General features: G+C 38.2%; 1 protein-coding gene and 1 long non-coding RNA gene across 3 annotated transcripts in view; one reads left to right on the forward strand and one right to left on the reverse strand.

The window, feature by feature from the left end:
• Positions 1-19,299, forward strand: part of LOC128706226 (zinc transporter foi) — a 100,437-nt gene that overhangs the window by 66,708 nt on the left and 14,430 nt on the right. For both annotated transcript variants that reach the window (XM_070084767.1, XM_070084768.1), the window contains exons 8-11: positions 8,327-8,559; positions 9,160-9,307; positions 10,119-10,274; positions 17,967-18,154. In XM_070084767.1, coding sequence (XP_069940868.1) covers positions 8,327-8,559; positions 9,160-9,307; positions 10,119-10,274; positions 17,967-18,154 — 725 coding nt within the window. The remainder of the gene's footprint in view (positions 1-8,326; positions 8,560-9,159; positions 9,308-10,118; positions 10,275-17,966; positions 18,155-19,299) is intronic.
• The window catches only part of LOC138852671 (uncharacterized), a 96,553-nt gene continuing 85,572 nt past the window's right edge, over positions 8,319-19,299 (reverse strand). The window contains exons 2-3 of the long non-coding RNA XR_011391977.1: positions 17,364-17,420; positions 8,319-8,446 (exon numbers count right to left, since the gene is read on the reverse strand). This is a non-coding gene — a long non-coding RNA (uncharacterized lncRNA). The remainder of the gene's footprint in view (positions 8,447-17,363; positions 17,421-19,299) is intronic.

Raw genomic sequence — 19,299 nt, forward strand, 5'->3', positions numbered from 1 at the left:
CTGGGACCAAGAGAACATGTAGGCCAGGATGAATTACAGCAGTTGGATATGCTGAATGTTGAAGACAGAGTAAAACAACTGAAGCTAAATCTTGTTTATAAAGTTGCTCACAAACAGTGTCCAGAATATCTTGCTGCCAATTTTGTCAAGGTTGGGAACCAAAGCAATCATAGTACTAGGGGGAGAGAGCACAACTTTGTAGTACCCATAGTCATTGGCCAGGCTTCAAACACCTTTTATTGTACAGCAATAAAGGAATGGAACAGACTACCCGCACATGTCAAAGCCAGTCATAGCATGAACCAGTTCAAGAAGAGTGCCAAAAGGTGTCTGATGAATGTAGCTACAGAAAGGGAGGGGAATGATTTTCTATTTTTTAGCTAACATACGTGTAAATTTTACCTTATTCCTAGTAATGACCCTCGTATTGTAGATAGTCTTTTTAGTATGATAATAAGATGTTATCTTCATTATAAAATAATAAGAAAATATTATAACCTTTATATTATAATAATAAGGAAAGCATATAAATCTATAGGGGGAGGAAGGCGGGGTAGGGGTCGTCCTCGAAAGGGTTGGAGTGAGGGGGTAAAGGTTTTGTGGGCGAGGGGCTTGGACTTCCAGCAAGCGTGCGTGAGCGTGTTAGATAGGAGTGAATGGAGACGAATGGTACTTGGGACCTGACGATCTGTTGGAGTGTGAGCAGGGTAATATTTAGTGAAGGGATTCAGGGAAACCGGTTATTTTTCATATAGTTGGACTTGAGTCCTGGAAATGGGAAGTACAATGCCTGCACTTTAAAGGAGGGGTTCGGGATATTGGCAGTTTGGAGGGATATGTTGTGTATCTTTATATGTATATGCTTCTGAACTGTTGTATTCTGAGCACCTCTGCAAAAACAGTGATAATGTGTGAGTGTGGTGAAAGTGTTGAATGATGATGAAAGTATTTTCTTTTTGGGGATTTTTTCTTTTTTGGGTCACCCTACCTCGGTGGGAGATGGCCAACTTGTTGAAAAAAAAAAATAAGGTAAAAGGACCCCAATGGAAATAAGTCACTGTGTCTGACTTTTTTGGGTTATCCTAGGTTCTCTACACATATGCTGCTATGTATGATAATTCTATGTAACTGTATTTGTGTATACCTGAATAAAGTTACTTACTTTTGATAAGATACATATGGTAACCTGCCCATGTGTTTATACACACTGTATTTGTAAATTTGAGTGATGCATACATTGACTATATGGGCAATGTATAAGAATAACCATTGTATGGGTTTGCCACATACTTGTGATCATAATAATATAAGAATAATCCATATTCAACAGTATGAGAATAGTAATACAAATATCACCTGATAAAGGTTTGTCACTAGACCATTTTTTTTTTTTTTCAACACTCTGGCCATCTCCCACTGAGGTAGGATGACCCTACAAAGAGGAAACACTTTCATTGTCATTCTCACGAACATTTACATTATTCTCATACATTTTTCTTATGAACGTTTATGTTATTCTCGTACATTTTTCTTATGAACATTTACGTTATTCTTGTACATTTTTCTTGTGAACATTTATGTTATTCTCATACATTTTTCTTATGCTCTTGTAAAATATATTTGCATGTGCTATACATGAGTTGTATCATCACCTGAGCACACATCAATAGTAGCTTGTACATATATATTCCTCTTTAAAATTACACATTGATTGAACATCTTTCAAAGTTATCATCTGTCCATATACCTAATGTCCTTAATTTTTATATTTGAATAAATTAATGATTTGTTGAGCAAGGACAGTAACCTCATTTAAGTTATTATTTTTGTATACATATTTCTTACAAAGATTGCAACAGCTGTGTCAGTTTTTCATCTATAAAGATTTTTCCTTAATCTTTGAAGTAGGCACAATTTTTTTTTTAGCCAACAAGTCGGCCGTCTCCCACCGAGGCAGGGTGACCCAAAAGGGCACATTGGACGCGTCTCGGACGAAAATCGGTAAGCGGGTTTTTAATCGGTATGCGCGGCATAAAGAAAATCCCCAAAAAGAAAATACTTTCATCATCATACAACACTTTCACCTCACTCACACATAATCACTGTCTTTGCAGAGGTGCCCAGATACAACAGCTTAGAAGTATATACAGTGGACCTCCGCATACCGTTGGCCTTACATAACTTTAAATCCGCATACCGCTACATTTTATCACTAAGATTTTGCCTCGCATACCGCTAAAAAACCCGCTCAACGCTGTTTGTCCGAGACGCGTTTATGTGCGGCCTGAGCCACGCTCACATGTTCCGCCGGTGGCATTGTTTACCAGCCAGCCTCCTCGGTAACATCCAAGCATACAATCGGAACATTTCGTATTATTACAGTGTTTTTGGTGATTTTATCTGCAAAATAAGTGACCATGGGCCCCAAGAAAGCTTCTAGTACCAACCCTACAGCAATAAGGGTGAGAATTACTATAGAGATGAAGAAAAAGATCATTGATAAGTATGAAAGTGGAGTGCGTGTCTCCGAGCTGGCCAGGTTGTATAATAAACCCCAATCAACCATCGCTACTATTGGTGGTACAGCTGCTGCTGCTGCTGCTGCACTGTCAGCTGCTGCTGCTGCTGTAGCACCGTCAGCTGCTGCTGCTGCACTGTCAGCTGCTGCTGCTGCTGTAGCACCATCAGCTGCTGCTGCTGTAGCACCATCAGCTGCTGCTGCTGTTGTACCACCGTCAGCTGCTGCTGCTGCTGCTGTAGTACCGTCTGCTGCTGCTGTAGTACCGTCTGCTGCTGCTGTAGCATCGTCTGCTGCTGCTGTAGCATCGTCTGCTGCTGCTGTAGCACAGTTGTTGGTGTGGCTTATTGAGAATACCAAGAGACAATTAACCCCAGAGGATTTGCCACCCAGGATAACCCAAAAAAGTCAGTGTCATCGAAGACTGTAACTTATTTCCATTGGGGTCCTTAATCTTGTCTCCCAGGATGCAACCCACACCAGTCGACTAACACCCAGGTGAACAGGGAAAAATGCCTGGAACTAGTGCTCATATTGGTGAATTTAAAGCCAGCAAAGGTTGGTTTGAGAGATTTAAGAATTGTAGTGGCATACACAGTGTGATAAGGCCTGTTCTGGAAGAAAATGCCAAACAGGACCTACAGTACTCAGGAGGAAAAGGCACTCCCAGGACACAGTGTCTCATCAGTCATTGCTGCATCTTCAATAAAGGTGTCATTTATTCTTCATTTAGTAGAGTAGTACATGCACAATATATATTGTGCATGTACTACTCTACTATTGTGCATGTATCCTTCTCTTTGTGTGTAGGAAAATGTATATTTCATGTGGTAAAATTTTTTTTTCATACTTTTGGGTGTCTTGCACGGATTAATTTGATTTCCATTATTTCTTATGGGGAAAATTCATTCGCATAACGATAATTTCGCATAACAATGAGCTCTCTTGCACGGATTAATATCGCTATGCGGGGGTCCACTATATAGATATACATATCCCTCCAAATTGCCAATATTCCATACCCTTCCTTTAACCCTTAAACTGTCCAAGCAGATCTACGTTCACATGCGTAGTGCTCCAAAAGTAGATCTACCTTTTTTTTAAACATATTTTCAAATATAACAAAAAAAAAGATCTACTTTTTTTACATACTTTCAAATGTTGAAAAAATGTATATATACATTTGGACCATTTACGGGTTAAAGTGCAGGCATTGTACTTCCCATTTCCAGTACTCAAGTCCGGCTATATTAAAATAACTGGTTTCCCTGAATCTCTTCACTAAATATTTCCCTGCTCACAACCCAACAGCTCGTCATGTCCCAAAAAACCATTCGTCTCCATTCACTCCTATCTAACACGCTCAAGCATGCTTGCTGGAAGTCGAAGCCCCTCACCCACCTTTACCCCCTCCCTCCAACCTTTTCAAGGATGACCCCTACCCCGCCTTCCTTCCTCTGCAGATTTATACATTTTCCAAGTCATTCTACTTTGATTCATTCTCTCTAAATGACCAAACCACTTCAACAACCTCTCTTCAGCTCTCCCACCGAAGCAAAGTGACCCCCCCCAAAAAAAAGAAACACTTTCATCATCATTCACACTATCACTGTCTTTGCAGAGGTGCATAAATACAACAGTTTAGATGTCACTCTAAATAGCAAATATCCCAAACCCCTCCTTTAAAGTGCAGGTGTTGTACTTCCCACCTCCAGGACTCAAGTCTAGGTAACAGGTTTCCCTGAATCCCTTCACAAAATATTACCCTGCTCACACTCCAACACCTCGTCAAATTCCAAAAACCATTCAACTCCACTTACTCCTATCTAACACACATATGCATGTAATTGACAAAAATAGATTTCTTATGGCCATAACTGGATAGTTAATTAGTTTCTATTAGAAGATAACATTCTTCATGGAACTTGCTTTTTAGGTAGCATAGATAGGCATAAGAGGTATAAAATACCAACAAGTTGCAAAGCAAAGGTAAAATGGACATTGTTAAGACAATATTTTGCTTGGCAACCAAGATTTTCTGTGTTTATAGATTGATTCTTAATTATTTTGGGTTGCACTTCATCTTCCCTACACCTTCCTATTGCAATTGGTCCTCATCTCCCTGCATCCATCTTTCCTTCATATAAAATTCTGAATGTAAAAATAAAAAAGTTATCTTTAAATAGGAAAATTGAGAAACTAAGGTTTATTCTTAGCTTATTGTTACCTTTTTGAAAGAGTGTGGGTAAGGTAATACAAACATTATGAGATTTTGTCACCGAGGTGACTAGTTGATTGTGCACCCTATATCCATCCTGTGGATGGTAGCGCACTAACATACGGGTACACAAAAGGCCTAGGAACTAGGCCCCATATCTGCAGTTCACTTATATGTTACAAGTATCTTATTTTCATTAATAAGATATCTTGACATAACATAGGTTATTATACTGTCAGTTTCCATATTCCTCAATAAGTGGACAATTAAGCATATAGTGTTCAAGATAGTGACCATAGGTCCATTCCTTATTTTTGCTCTGGTTTTGTGCACCCCCTTCCTCCCTAATTAAGAACACCTGCTATAGAGAATACGCAGGACATGTGGGAATACTGTATATATCAGGAGTAACGTAGGACAAGTACAGGTGAAGTGCACATGAACATCTGAAGAAATTAAGTTCAAAAAGTTTGCAGAACTCGAGAAATTTGGCAAGCTCCTTGTGTCTGGAGCTTCCCAGATCTACCTCAGCCAAACTCCTCTGTTTTTATGTCTCTTCTCTCTGAGCTAGATCTGCCTTCTAAATTTAGTGTGCTGAAAACCTTGCTTCAGAAGTCAGTGTGACATCTTCCAAACAACCAGGCTACAGCATTAGGAAGCAATTTCTGTGATGTCATTGAGAGGACTACACCGGAGCACATAACATAGTCACCACTGCCAATGTTCATTGGGGGTTTATGCTCAACAATATACTCTTGACACTGCTCCAACAACTGCTGAAAGGGCAGTGGTAATGCAGAGATGAGCTTCATTCTACACCATGGACACATTCACATAGTTCCAGGGTAGTTTTCAGCAGTCCAGACCCCTAGCCAATTTCTTGTTCCTATAGATACTATCTACACAACCAAGGAATTAGTAAGCAGACTCGAGGACATAAACAATATTGTCACCACTATGTGTGTTCTTATCTCCATGGGGAAATGAAGAATCCTTCCTCTGTAAGCCATGAATGTCATAAGAGGCAACTAAAATGCTATGAGCAAGGGGCTAGTGTTACAAAAAGCGCGATTTCTAATAAGCTTAGAGATCGCCAGTGAATACTAGAAAGGACTGCCCTTCTAGCATCCAGCCTGTTACTGGGTTTTCGTAACAATTAGTCAGTATCCTGGTCCAATTATCCAATGGAATTCAATAAGAATTATTAGTGCTTCAGGATTACAACTGGTAGGCTACTAACTAGAGAAATTAAAATTTAATAAACTTATTAACAATCAAGATGTCTAGGAGTATATTATCAAATTAAAATAAATTAATAAATTTAAACAAATTAATAATAATCACTTCTCTCGTGTACAGTAGTATTGTACTGAAGGCACATATCACATTTATACGTCTTAAGTACCGTTTGGCACATTAACATTTAATAGTACAATATACAAATAAGTTTGTGTGTATGTGTGTAAGTGCTCTAAGTAGTTCGCTATGTCTCACGACTCTACTAGACTTAAACCAATGACTGACAAAATCCTCACATCAACTAACTTCTTGACCACCTGGCAATCAGAACAGCTTGCTTGAACAATAAAACGATTGCTAAGCCCAATAGCTATATAACAAGCAACTGCGACACAGAATCAGGATCGAGGAGATAATATAACGACACTAAGTAGGGACCATCTGCAGATCCTTCACAAAAGTCACCAACCTCCCATACTACTGAATCTAAGTTCAGCATAAGAAAATCCCCAACTGTGACAGTACACAGATACCAGTACAAATTAGGTCAGAAGCTACAGCTCAGGACCCGAGTTGCTCAGAGTGTCTATGCGACACACTACCTCAGTACAACGTCGAAAATCACTAAGTCTAGACAGTGTTCGGTGAACAAAGTTCTACAGAACCAACAACAAGAAAGCGGCAGAGACGATTTTCCAACAAGGGCCCACAAGAGAGAGGAGTGTAGGGCATCTTGCCAGGAATATGTCCAACCACCAAGAGAGTCTAGCCCAGACTGACTACTTCAGGCAAGGTGTGAACAACCCCCCTCGATCACGTGATTGCTCCGTGGACAGTTGCTGCCCAGCAACACCGAGAAGCCGGCAGAGTAACGAGCCACGAGCGATAATTACAGTAGTTAGACAATCAAGACTTGAACTATGACCACATAATATATGAATGTTACGTCCTACCTAACAATATAACTAAGTCAAATAATAATATAAAGCAATATATTTACGATTTAGCTATTATTGCAAATATAAGCAATATAAAATTATATGAAAAGGTAATATACATTATATATATTGTGACCCATTCAGGGGTTGCAACAGCTAGTTACTCCTTCTATATAAATTACTAAATGTAAAAGGCAGAACTACTAAGTGATTTTTTTTATATTTTCGCGCCACCCTGCCTCGATGGGAGACGATTTGGTGTATTAAAAAAAAAAAAAAAAGTTTTCTTCTTAGGATTAACTGAACCTCGCAGCACTGTGCCAACAACCATTGGAAGGACATTGTCAAACCTGAGGACATTGGTATCATCTTTAATATTTACTGCGAACACCATCCTATAGAAGCAGGGATTAAGGAATTTTCACCTTTATCCAAATTCCTCACATTGGGCAAACTCATCAACCCAACCATTCCAGGTCACCCCACACTTCCACTGTATTCCTCACTCTGCCTTTATATTCCCTTGTGTCCAATGTATTCTATATATAGAGTTTAAAAAACATAGTCACAGAGTGAAATGTTGTTTTATAAATATTCAATCTCCCTGTTTCTTAAAGTGATTTGCAGGAATAAGATCATTATGAGAAGAGAAAACATTATGAGAAGAGAAAATCTAAGCATATATGATAATTCATTCTCTCTTAGCAATTTATTCACATTTCTTATGTTTAGGTCCCATAACTTGCACTCATATAAACCAAAGTATTGTTAAAAAGCAGTTATTATAATCATAACCAAACGCTAAACACGTAAAGGTCATATGTTAAACAGCAGCGTCTCAAACAAGAATGTGGATGTCTGAATTGCCTTCCACTGTCATAATTGCTTAAGTTCCTACTTTGTTAATATTTTAATATCAGAAGAGTTAAGAGTTAGGGTCCTCATAAGTTAATAAATAGTCTAAATGTTCTTCCTGAAGTCTTAACACTAAATATGCTTTATATGCTATAGCACTTATAATTGCTTTTCTAGCACCATCCTCTGAACCTCTTGGTCTCTGTTAGCAGTTAAATTCACAATATCTAATCCTATAATCTAGTGAAGGTTCTGCCACACTATATACCCTTTCTGATTATTTCTGTCTTGTTATGGCATATTTTCACCTTTTCATCCATTAATAGCACTTTCTGACCAGTGATTGTTTGAATGAGGAGTCTATCTCAATCAGAAATTGTTCATTTAAGTGATTCTAGATGATTGGGGTCAGGAAATTTAGCTATTCTTTTTTTATGCTCTTACTCTGTTCTTTATCCTTACTTAAATTCATGTTTCACATTTTCTTAACTCTCTGAAAATTGAAGTACCATTTGTTTTAAAAATGTTTTAGATATTAATTATATTTCATATTTCCAGCACTGGATGCCCAAAATTGCTTTGAAGGTTGCAGCTCTAGCCCAAGTAGTGATGCAAATGGAAATACTGGAAATGGCTTGGAGAGGACCAGGTTTGGGGAAGAGGAGCCAATGTCAGTACCTGAAGAGAGCGAAGTTACATGCATTGAGAAGTCTATGGAAAAGGAGAAGTTGGCATCTAATGCAGCAGAGAGAGAGAGATTAGTTACTACTCCAGCAGAAAAGTCAGAAATGGTACATTTCTTGGCATGTTTCCATATTATGTTTTAAGTTAGTAAATCTCGTGAGGATGTAATGATAAGATAATTGCAGGAAGGCATATTTTGATTGGGCAAGATAAAAATCTCCTTGTAATTAAGATTTTCAGCTGAGCTAAGCTAGTTATTTGTGTATGGCCTTAACTATGAAGCATTAATTTCTAGGTTTTGCAAGAGCTTTAGAAATTTTAACTTGCAGAAATATACAAGTTTATTGCATAGGTATATTCCTTTCTTATTGATACAGCCTCTCCATTATAGCATGCTATAATGGTAGTGGGTTTGTGTCAGCCATCTTTCATATTGTTTTGGTGTGTCTTTTGCATCATTTATAACATTTTAGTATATTTTAATTGTTTATACTGTAGTGTACTCTATATTGTAATAAACAGAATGAAGGAAATCGGCTCTAATGCACATTATTTAGGTATTCATACTGGTCAGAGAGCCTGTTGTAAGTCAGAGTCATAAGTAAACGAGTACATCACTAAGTGAGGAGAGGCTGCATATGGTATTAAAAAACCTATCACTTACAGGAAAGAGATTTATAAATATTCTAAAAATGTTCATGTTACAGGGAGGGGAACTCTCTCTGATATTAAACACGCCTACTGCTGTCCGCCCCAAAGTTTTAAGACAAAACAGCAGCAACTTCAACATGGTTCTGCAGGAGTATCATGTTGGTCATCATGGTCATTCTCATCATGGACACTCTCATGTTACAGGTGTGGTGGCCATTTTTCAAATTGATAACTTTGAGAAACAAAGCAGATCCAGTAAAGTGTTTTGGGAATGATTATTTTACAGTACAAATTAAGTGCAGGAAAATGGTCATTTATGTACTATGTCTTATTTAGGTCATCCGCCTTGGCAGGAAACATCCATCTAGTTAAATTAATGAACTTAAAAAGAGAAAATTTAAGCATAATACACATGCATCAAATTGTCCTATACAGAATAAAAATGCATTTAATCAAAATCAACTTAAAAAATTCAATCTGAAATACAGTGAAGTACTGCCTTGAAGAGTGTAAGCAAGTGCAGGAAAAGATTCAATAACTTAAATTAATGCTATAGTAGAGTTAAATTATTATTTCTCATGTCTGCAGTTATTCAGCTTAATTTGTATACCATCAGTTCTTATGAAGTTACTCTGTATAGTGCAGTTTTTCTTAAATACAATTGCAAAAGTACATTCAAAGCTGAATAGTGCATGGAGAGACCTTCATGGTATGTGCTATTGGGTTTTTGAAAGGTTTTGCAATGTAGAGAAGCTTTATAAAAGACCTAACTCTAATAGGACTAGGCAAATTGGGATAAGTATTATGAAGATATTTGTTATTTTTTGGAATTTTTACTGTCAAAGAAACAATTTGTGGTTTTAAATTACGAAAACATTGACATTGCTTCATTCTAGATTTGAATGTAAAACTAGTAGACTAAAAAATAAACAATATTGTGTATGTCTTGATTAAATTGCAAAATATCTTAATTAAATTTACCAAAACCCTTCTACATAGTTTGTCTTGTATTTAGGTCGTAAGGATTCTCTGCGGGCCATGATATTAGTAGGTGATGCTTTACATACATTTTTGGATGGAATGGCCATTGGAGCAGCTTTTGGAACCAGTGTTACTGGTGGAGTAGCAACTTCAATTGCTGTCCTATGTCATGAGCTTCCACATAAAGTTGGTGAGTATTAGTAATGACATACTTAGTCTTGAAGGTATAGCATATCTCCTGAAAATACTCCACTTGAAAAATCATGCAGGTGCCATGCATATTTGAAATTTGTGTCTACTCTCATAATATCTACATAATATATACATATATTGGAGGTAGTAGATTGGCAGACAGCAACTGCCCAGGGAGGTACTACTATCCTGCCAAGTGAGTGTGAAATGGAAATCCATAATTGTTTTACATGATGGTAGGATTGCTGGTGTCCATTTTTCTGTCTCATAAACATGCAAGGTTTCAGGTAGGTCTTGCTACTTCTACTTACACTTAGGTCACACTACACATACATGTACAAGCGTATATATACATACCCCTCTGGGTTTTCTTCTGTTTTCTTTCTAGTTCTTGTTCTTGTTTATTTCCTCTTATATCCATGGGGAAGTGGAACAGAATTCTTCCTCCGTAAGCCATGTGTGTTGTAAGAGGCGACTAAAATGCCGGGAGCAAGGGGCTAGTAACCCCTTCTCCCGTATAAATTACTAAATTTAAAAGAGAAGCTTTCGTTTTTTGTTTTGGGCCACCCCGCCTTGGTGGGATACGGCCAGTGTGTTGAAAGAAAGAAAGATGGTAGGATTGCTGGTGTCTTCTTTCTGTCTCAAACAAGCAGGGTTTTAGGTACGTCTTGCTACTTCTACTTATATTTAGGTCACACTACACATGCATTTTTTTTTTTTTTTTTTTTTTTTTTCAACAAGTCGGCCGTCTCCCACCGAGGCAGGGTGACCCAAAAAAGAAAGAAAATCCCCAAAAAGAAAATACTTTCATCATCATTCAACACTTTCACCACACTCACACATTATCACTGCTTTTGCAGAGGTGCCCAGAATACAACAGTTTAGAAGCATATACGTATAAAGATACACAACATATCCCTCCAAACTGCCAATATCCCAAACCACTCCTTTAAAGTGCAGGCATTGTACTTCCCATTTCCAGGACTCAAGTCCAACTATATGAAAATAACCGGTTTCCCTGAATCCCTTCACTAAATATTACCCTGCTCACACTCCAACAGATCGTCAGGTCCCAAGTACCATTCGTCTCCATTCACTCCTATCTAACACGCTCACGCACGCTTGCTGGAAGTCCAAGCCCCTTACCCACAAAACCTCCTTTACCCCCTCTCTCCAACCCTTTCGAGGACGACCCCTACCCCTCCTTCCTTCCCCTATAGATTTATATGCTTTCCATGTCATTCTACTTTGATCCATTCTCTCTAAATGACCAAACCACCTCAACAACCCCTCTTCTGCCCTCTGACTAATACTTTTATTAACTCCACACCTTCTCCTAATTTCCACACTCCGAATTTTCTGCATAATATTTACACCACACATTGCCCTTAAACAGGACATCTCCACTGCCTCCAACTGTCTCCTCGCTGCTGCATTTACCACCCAAGCTTCACACCCATATAAGAGTGTTGGTACTACTATACTTTCATACATTCCCTTCTTTGCCTCCATAGATAACGTTTTTTGACTCCACATATACCTCAACGCACCACTCACCTTTTTTCCCTCATCAATTCTATGATTAACCTCATCCTTCATAAATCCATCCGCCGACACGTCAACTCCCAAGTATCTGAAAACATTCACTTCTTCCATACTCCTCCTCCCCAATTTGATATCCAATTTTTCTTTATCTAAATCATTTGACACCCTCATCACCTTACTCTTTTCTATGTTCACTTTCAACTTTCTACCTTTACACACATTCCCAAACTCATCCACTAACCTTTGCAATTTTTCTTTAGAATCTCCCATAAGCACAGTATCATCAGCAAAAAGTAACTGTGTCAATTCCCATTTTGAATTTGATTCCCCATAATTTAATCCCACCCCTCTCCCAAACACCCTAGCATTTACTTCCTTTACAACCCCATCTATAAATATATTAAACAACCATGGTGACATTACACATCCCTGTCTAAGACCTACTTTTACCGGGAAGTATTCTCCCTCTCTTCTACACACCCTAACCTGAGCCTCACTATCCTCATAAAAACTCTTTACAGCATTTAATAACTTACCACCTATTCCATATACTTGCAACATCTGCCACATTGCTCCTCTATCCACTCTATCATATGCCTTTTCTAAATCCATAAATGCAATAAAAACTTCCCTACCTTTATCTAAATACTGTTCACATATATGTTTCAATGTAAACACTTGATCTACACATCCCCTACCCACTCTGAAGCCTCCTTGCTCGTCCGCAATTCTACATTCTGTCTTACCTCTAATTCTTTCAATTATAACCCTACCGTATACTTTTCCTGGTATACTCAGTAAGCTTATTCCTCTATAATTTTTACAGTCTCTTTTGTCCCCTTTCCCTTTATATAAAGGGACTATACATGCTCTCTGCCAATCCCTAGGTACCTTCCCCTCTTTCATACATTTATTAAACAAAAGTACCAACCACTCCAACACTATATCCCCCCCTGCTTTTAACATTTCTGTCATGATCCCATCAGTTCCAGCTGCTTTACCCCCTTTCATTTTACGTAATGCCTCACGTACCTCCCCCACACTTACATTCTGCTCTTCTTCACTCCTAAAAGATGGTATACCTCCCTGACCAGTGCATGAAATTACTGCCTCTGTTTCTTCCTTAACATTTAAAAGTTCCTCAAAATATTCTCGCCATCTACCCAATACCTCCATCTCCCCATCTACTAACTCCCCTACTCAGTTTTTAACTAACAAATCCATATTTTCCCTAGGCTTTCTTAACTTGTTTAACTCACTCCAAAATTTTTTCTTATTTTCATTAAAATTTCTTGACAGTGCCTCTCCCACTCTATCATCTGCTCTCCTTTTGCACTCTCTCACCACTCTCTTTACCTTTCTTTTACTCTCCATATACTCTGCTCTTCTTATAACACTTCTGCTTTGTAAAAACCTCTCATAAGCTACCTTTTTCTCTTTTATCACACCCTTTACTTCATCATTCCACCAATCACCCCTCTTTCCTCCTGCCCCCACCCTCCTATAACCACAAACTTCTGCCCCACATTCTAATACTGCATTTTTAAAACTATTCCAACCCTCTTCAACCCCCCCACTACTCATCTTTGCACTAGCCCACCGTTCTGCCAATAGTCGCTTATATCTCACCCGAACTTCCTCCTCCCTTAGTTTATACACTTTCACCTCCCTCTTACTTGTTGTTGCCACCTTCCTCTTTTCCCATCTACCTCTTACTCTAACTGTAGCTACAACTAAATAATGATCCGATATATCAGTTGCCCCTCTATAAACATGTACATCCTGGAGCCTACCCATCAACCTTTTATCCACCAATACATAATCTAATAAACTACTTTCATTACGTGCTACATCATACCTTGTATATTTATTTATCCTCTTTCATAAAATATGTATTACTTATTACCAAATTTCTTTCTACACATAGCTCAATTAAAGGCTCCCCATTTACATTTACCCCTGGCACCCCAAATTTACCTACTACTCCCTCCATAACATTTTTACCCACTTTAGCATTGAAATCCCCAACCACCATTACTCTCACACTTGATTCAAAACTCCCCACGCATTCACTCAACATTTCCCAAAATCTCTCTCTCTCCTCTACACTTCTCTCTTCTCCAGGTGCATACACGCTTATTATAACCCACCTTTCACATCCAATCTTTATTTTACTCCACATAATCCTTGAATTAATACATTTATAGTCCCTCTTTTCCTGCCATAGCTTATCCTTCAACATTATTGCTACTCCTTCTTTAGCATATATATATACACAAACCCCTCTGGGTTTGCTTCTATTTTCTTACTAGTTCTTGTTCTTGTTTATTTCCGCTTATCTCCGTTTATCAGCCATGCGTGTCATCAGAGGCTACTAAAATGCTGGGAGCAAGGGGACGATTAACTCCTTGTCCTGTATAAATTACTAAATTTAAAAAGAAAATCTTCATTTTTTTTTTTTTTTTTTTTAAAGTTTAGTTTTTGTTTTTAGGTCACCATGCCTTGGTGGTACACATATATAAATATTCATATGCTTGTAGTGCCAGTGAGCATCTTTACACCACTTTGATCCCAAATCAAGTAACACATAGTGATCAACAACCCCCAACCTCACGTGGCTGATGTGACATGCACCAGTTCACTGGACTTGCTACAGTGCTATAGTTGACACTAGGACACTGGTGGGAAGTACAGTGCCTGCACTCTGAAGAAAGGGTAGGAATATTTGCAGTATTGAGGGGCATCTGAACTGAAGTATCACCATGCCTCTGGCAGGATAGTGATAGTGAATGATGGTGAAAGTATTTCTTTTTTTCGGGCAGTGTGTCTTCCACCTAAAACCAACGTTACCAAAAAAGACCACTGAAAAAAAAGGAACAGGGTTGTGACAAGTCTCCTCGTGGCTTTCCCAGTCTCTTGCATGAATCATTTATCACATCAAATATTATTGCCAACAAAGTGCGGAAAACATAGGGTGTGTGTGTGATGGTAGTGAGCTCACATGTGGTATTCATCACCAGATGAGGTGACACCATGGTTGGGTCAGATCACTAAACTTCCACTGTACCCAGAATATTTTCTCCCATTTCGCTGCTCCATTTTAGAGAGATAGCCACAAGTATGTATATGGCTCATGTTGCAGTCATCCACTGGGCAACGTGCAACAGATGACCAGATTAGGTAACAATTCCTTTTCCACTTGGGCTTAGCTAGGTTAATTTAGGGCATATGCACATGCCCTAAATTATAGTTGCATAACTACAGTGGACCCCCAGTTAACGATATTTTTTCACTCCAGAAGTATGTTCAGGTGCCAGTACTGACCGAATTTGTTCCCATAAGGAATATTGTGAAGTAGATTAGTCCATTTCAGACCCCCAAACATACACGTACAAACGCACTTGCATAAATACACTTACATAATTGGTCGCATTCGGAGGTGATCGTTATGCGGGGGTTCACTGTATATGTATTCATCTATATTTCTCAGTACAGTGGTACCTTGACTTGCAAGTGCCCCAACTGAAGTGTTTTCAGAGTTACGAGCCATCGCTTTGTCGACTTTTTGCTTTGAGTTGTGAGACAAAATCCAAGTTATGAGCGAGCTTCAGGTATGCTACCATTCGCAGGAGAGGGGAAATATCGAAAACTTCAATATTTCAATTTTGATACCACTGGTAGTGTCATCCTGCTAGAATGTTCTATAACGTATGCCCTAAGTAAAGAGAAAATTCTTGAACATGTTCGGCAGGCCGATTGGTTGGGTGGCAGGCTGGCTGGCTGATTTGCTTTGGCTACCTCTCTCTCCTTCTGTTTGTATTTATCTCTGTATCTGTCTCACAGGTATACAAAAATAGTTATGCATAGTGTAAATTACCTAGGATAACTCAAATAATCCAGACAAAGTGCTGTACTATGCTTGTAGATATAAGGCATAATAAGCATGACTGGCAAGTAATACACATTTTCAGTTGTTCAGGAATCAGATGTGACAGATTCTGCATCGTGTGTAATACCTGTTGGTTCATGAGCAGCTCTCTGAAACAGAAACAAGTAGAGAGACAGGAAGACAAGCCGACAGATAAGCAGAGACAGAGCTAGACAGACAATTAGACAGATAGAAACAGATAGATGGACAGAAGCAACAGATAGACAGACATGTTTATGTGTAACAGTGAAAAATAAAACCAAGGCAGTGCACGATCATCAAATGTCACTCCACGAATGTCACTCCACTAGCAGTGGAGTGACACACATCTTACACTGTGCTTCAAGGAGTTTCATATATATTCCAGCATTTCTAAAGCATTGCTGGGACCTGGCAAAAAAAGACAAAAATCATTTCTTATTTATAAATACATTTTTCTTACTTAAAAACATGTAACAAAAAAACTGGGGTGGGTTTTTCAGGTCTGGAACGGATTAATGGCATTTCAGTGAGGAAAATTGATCTGACATACGAACAAATTGAGTTACGAGCTGGGTCACAGAACGATTTAAACTCGTAAGTCAAGGTACCACTGTGTTATACTATACATGGAGGAGTGTGGAGTGTGAGCAGGGTAATATTTAGTGAAGGGATTCAGGGAAACCGGTTATTTTTATATAGATGGACTTAAGTACTGGAAATGGGAAGTACAATGCCTGCACTTTAAAGAAGGGGTTTGGGATATTGACAGTTTGGAGGGATATGTTATATATCTTTATATATGCTTCTAAACTGTTGAATCTGGGCGCCTCTGCAAAAACAGTGATTGTATATGAATGATGATGAAATTATTTTATTTTGGGGGATTCTTTTTCATGTTGGGTCACTCTGCCTCGATGGGAGACAGCCGACTTGTTGAAAAAAAAAAACTAATGAAAAACTTAATTTCTTGTTCATGCTCCAAGAAATATATAGTCAAGTGTTTCATGGCATTTCAGTTTAGATGTTTGCTTTGAATCTTTATGAATATTTGAGATCTTTGTGCATTTTCTGTTATTTTCTATTAAAAGTTATTATATGAAATAATATTCTAATTAAGAGAGTACACATGCCCTATCTTTTCCCTGAGCAAGTTTGTATTCATCATATAACTATTTTCAATTGTTTTAGTTATCAAATACAACATCATTACTTTCACTTTCTGTGAGCTTTTTTTTTTTTTTTTTTTTGTTTTTTTTTTTTTTATTGTTATCAATTTTGAATTTTTATTTTTAATCATGGCTTTTTAATTTCTCCCGTAACACTTTAATGATATTCAGGTGTATACCTGGAGAGGGTTCCGGGGGTCAGCGCCCCCGTGGCCTAGTCTGTGACCAGGCCTCTTGTATGATTGAATCTCCATTTTTATACTTACAGTGGATCCCAACTAACAAAAAAGATGCATTTTTGGAAATTGTTTGTAGCTCAGTTGTTTGGAACTGAACTTATTTTTAACAATAATATATAAAAAACAATATGCTCTATTGCACAGTACTCAGATGAGTACCCCCTCTTTTCCCTTTGCTCCCTCCCTCCCCGTCATTACCCCCTTGTATCTTACGCAATGCTCCTTACATATTCTCTCCATTCTCCCCTCGTTGTAGCTGAGAATGTGGTGTGGAAGAATCAAACCTGAAAAATAGTCAGTTATTAATATTTATTTATGGCATGTGGTATACAACTTAATGAATGAAGAAAGGATTAATGCTATCATGATAACAAGCTGGCAAGATAAGCTGGGAAGAGCTCTATCTCTTACCACTGCAGGGAGGACTCCACTCGGCACCAGAAATGCAGCAGAACATTGACTGCATTACATAGCCAACACACCTTTGTGTTGGCTATGTAATGCCTTACTCTCTGCCCTGGTACTATGCATAAACTCTCTGGTGTTTGCTATGTACTTGCCTATTTGCACTTGCATATTAATTTTGCACAGGCTAGGAGCTGTAATCTTAACTCTTTCCAAAGCTTAGCCCATCCCCTGAGATGTGACCCACAAAAGTCAATTTACACCCAGATACTTACTTGCTGCTAGGTGGACAGAGGCAGCAGGTGTAAGGAAACATACCCAACATTTCCACCCATACCAGGGTTTAAACCACAGACACCCAGTATGTGAGCTGAGTGCACTACCAACTGAGCCATGGGATTGTCTAATTTATGTTCTGTCAACAGGGGATTTTGCCTTGCTGTTTGAAATGGGTATGGACCAGATGAGAGCTGTCAAGATGATGGTAATGCTATGGTTCTTTAGTTTGTGTGGAGTTGTCATGGGAGTTCTCTTAGGCTCCATTCCTACTGCTTCTCCTTGGATTTACTCCTTCACTGCCGGAGTCTTCATCTACTTAGCCTTAGTGGATCTGGTAAGTTATTCTATTAAAATAAAAACTGGGTCTTTCAGTATAATACTGCAGAATCTGTCCCTCAAAACTATAAATGTACCAGTAGGCCATATTATTAATGGACGAGTTTCCCAGTGTCATATTCTTTGCATCCTCAATAAGTATGTGTTCAGATGTTCTGACTTCTCCAGTATAATGCTGTAAAATCAAATTTTCTGTAATATGGGATGGGACTTAATACTAGCAATGCTTTATTGTCAGTAATTCTCTTTCTGGATGAACTTGAGTAGTAAAACACTTGTATCTTGACTTACTTCTGCTCAATGTTTGTCTTTACTGCAGCTTTTATATTTGTGAAGTGATAGTACACTGATCCACAATATTTGTACTACAGTATAGCTTTTAGTAATACTTTTCCTGAAATTTTCAAATTTTATCTGAATGGCATATGTAGGTTGTATACCCGGAGGGTGTTTGGGGGTCAATGCCCCTGTCGCCCAGTCAATGATCTAGTATTATGTACAGTGTTCTTTAGGGTTCTGTACTATTTTTATATTTACGGGGAAGTACTTAACCTGTAGGGGCCTTATCCTAATCCCAAAAAAATAGGTCAAGGATTGCCCAGTAGCAGATGAAACAAATTGGTACTGTGTGGTGTATTGTATTAATATGGAAGATAATGCAACAAGTTTACGAAGCTGATAGATTTTTGGATAATGAATTATTCAAGATGTGTAGGAGGGTAGGACCATGGCAGAAATGCAGCAATTATTATGTCTGGAAACCTCTCATGTCTTTTTTGTTCATTTTTTAAAAGCATATAATCGACATATATTCATTTAATTTTTTAACTTAGTATTTATGCATTCAAAGATGAAAAAAAAAAATTAAATAATTTAAGGGTTTAGAGGTAGAGCAGAGCAGAAATATGAAAATTCCCTAAAATATGGCTGTCAAGATGGTACCTGTCTACTGCAAATAGTAATTATAAACCTTTTAGAAGTACTTTTTTTTTTTTTTTTCTTAAATCTTCAGCCCCTTTACTTTGTCCATCGTGCTGGTATGAAGGTGGCAAGGATGTAGTGTCCAACTTGCTAGCATGCACAACTGTTTTGGTCTCCTAAAACAACTACTTGCCTTTGAAAAAGAAATCTAAGACCAGATGT

Source organism: Cherax quadricarinatus, chromosome 14, assembly GCF_038502225.1.
Source record: "Cherax quadricarinatus isolate ZL_2023a chromosome 14, ASM3850222v1, whole genome shotgun sequence".
NCBI lineage: Eukaryota > Metazoa > Arthropoda > Malacostraca > Decapoda > Parastacidae > Cherax > Cherax quadricarinatus.